This window comes from Apaloderma vittatum, unplaced genomic scaffold (assembly GCF_000703405.1).
Source record: "Apaloderma vittatum isolate BGI_N311 unplaced genomic scaffold, ASM70340v1 scaffold16745, whole genome shotgun sequence".
Classification (NCBI taxonomy): Eukaryota; Metazoa; Chordata; class Aves; order Trogoniformes; family Trogonidae; genus Apaloderma; species Apaloderma vittatum.
Window position 1 is genome coordinate 31,492 of NW_009718958.1, and position 1,265 is coordinate 32,756.

At 39.8% G+C, this 1,265-nt stretch overlaps 1 protein-coding gene across 1 annotated transcript in view; it reads right to left on the reverse strand.

The window, feature by feature from the left end:
* Positions 1-281: 281 nt before the first annotated feature.
* IFT81 (intraflagellar transport 81) overlaps positions 282-1,265 on the reverse strand; it is a 37,566-nt gene continuing 36,582 nt past the window's right edge. The window contains exon 18 of the mRNA XM_009870460.1: positions 282-464. Within this exon, the coding sequence (XP_009868762.1) occupies positions 282-464 (183 nt within the window). The remainder of the gene's footprint in view (positions 465-1,265) is intronic.

Sequence of the window (1,265 nt, forward strand, 5' to 3'; positions counted from 1 at the left end):
TTGATCTCTCTGCAGATGCGTGCCATTCCCAGCCTCATAAAACAAAGATTTACGAGGAGGTTCACCCTAGCACTGTTGTTATAACAGATCTTCCTAACCACACTCTGCCATCACTTAAACAACGAAGGAAAAGCTTCGTTGCTCTCTTTTTTGTACACCAAAACTAAATAATGTACAACTAATTGTAGAAACGATGAAAGGAACGATATTTACTAAGAGGTTACCTTTAGGAAGCCAACACGCTGTCGTCCTCCTTTATGTTGCTATCAAGAAGGACGAATTCATAACACCAGCCTGTCTTTACCTCCTTCCCGAATGACTTGACCAATGGCTGATTGATTTTGTTGTTTCAGAAAACATTCCCTCTTGCATTCCATTAACTGCTCAAAATCCTGCCACATTTTCATTTGCTTCATATTGGGCCCATGACTTTCCCGTACAACTTTCTGCTTCTCTCGTAATTTCTGTTAAAAGTACAAAAATATTAAGGGTTTGGGACAATTCTGCACCACGAAAACTGTTTACATAGGCAGCTTGGAATGACAAAGATTTTTAAATGCTCCTGAAGTATTATTTTGTTTGAGTTTTTAACGCTCCTTCCAAGTGATAAATGCATCAACACCTGGGACTCACATATCTGCTTTGTACAAATTGACAATTATTTCAATGTTTTGAAACTATCTAAATAATACTCTTATCTATTTGAGAAGTTATGCTAAAAATCTGAGTTTGCTTCCATGCAGACCTCTTGCTGTATCAAGTCTCAACTTGCAATGGATTTGTATCACGATGTTATAAACATGAAATCAATGTTTTACCATTAAACCTGCTACTGATTATTAGTAGTGGTGGCCCAAACACGTAAACATCGCTCGCAGACTGACTCGTTAAAAGGAAACTAAGTGAATTGGGAAGCCTAACCTTGGCCATGCTGAGCCGAGCTTCGTATGAGATTAAAAAGGGACAACTGTTTTTGTTTAGCACTGCTGTGCTGCTGATCCCCTGGCCTTTAATAACTGTGATAAGGCTGACAGGCTCAAAATTTATTGTCTTCAGCAGGTTGCTTTATATACAGCATAAAATCTGAGCTGGCACGGTTTGTTACGCCCGTGTTTCAGTTTCTTATCCAAATGGTTTTCAGGGAATGTGCCATCACGTTAAGCTGTTCGACTATCTTTTACAAGAGGCTCATGCTCTACTCTGCAGGAAACCAAGCCCCGAGGAGCGAGCCTGATCTCTTTTCAGGGTATTAGTTACCAATGCCA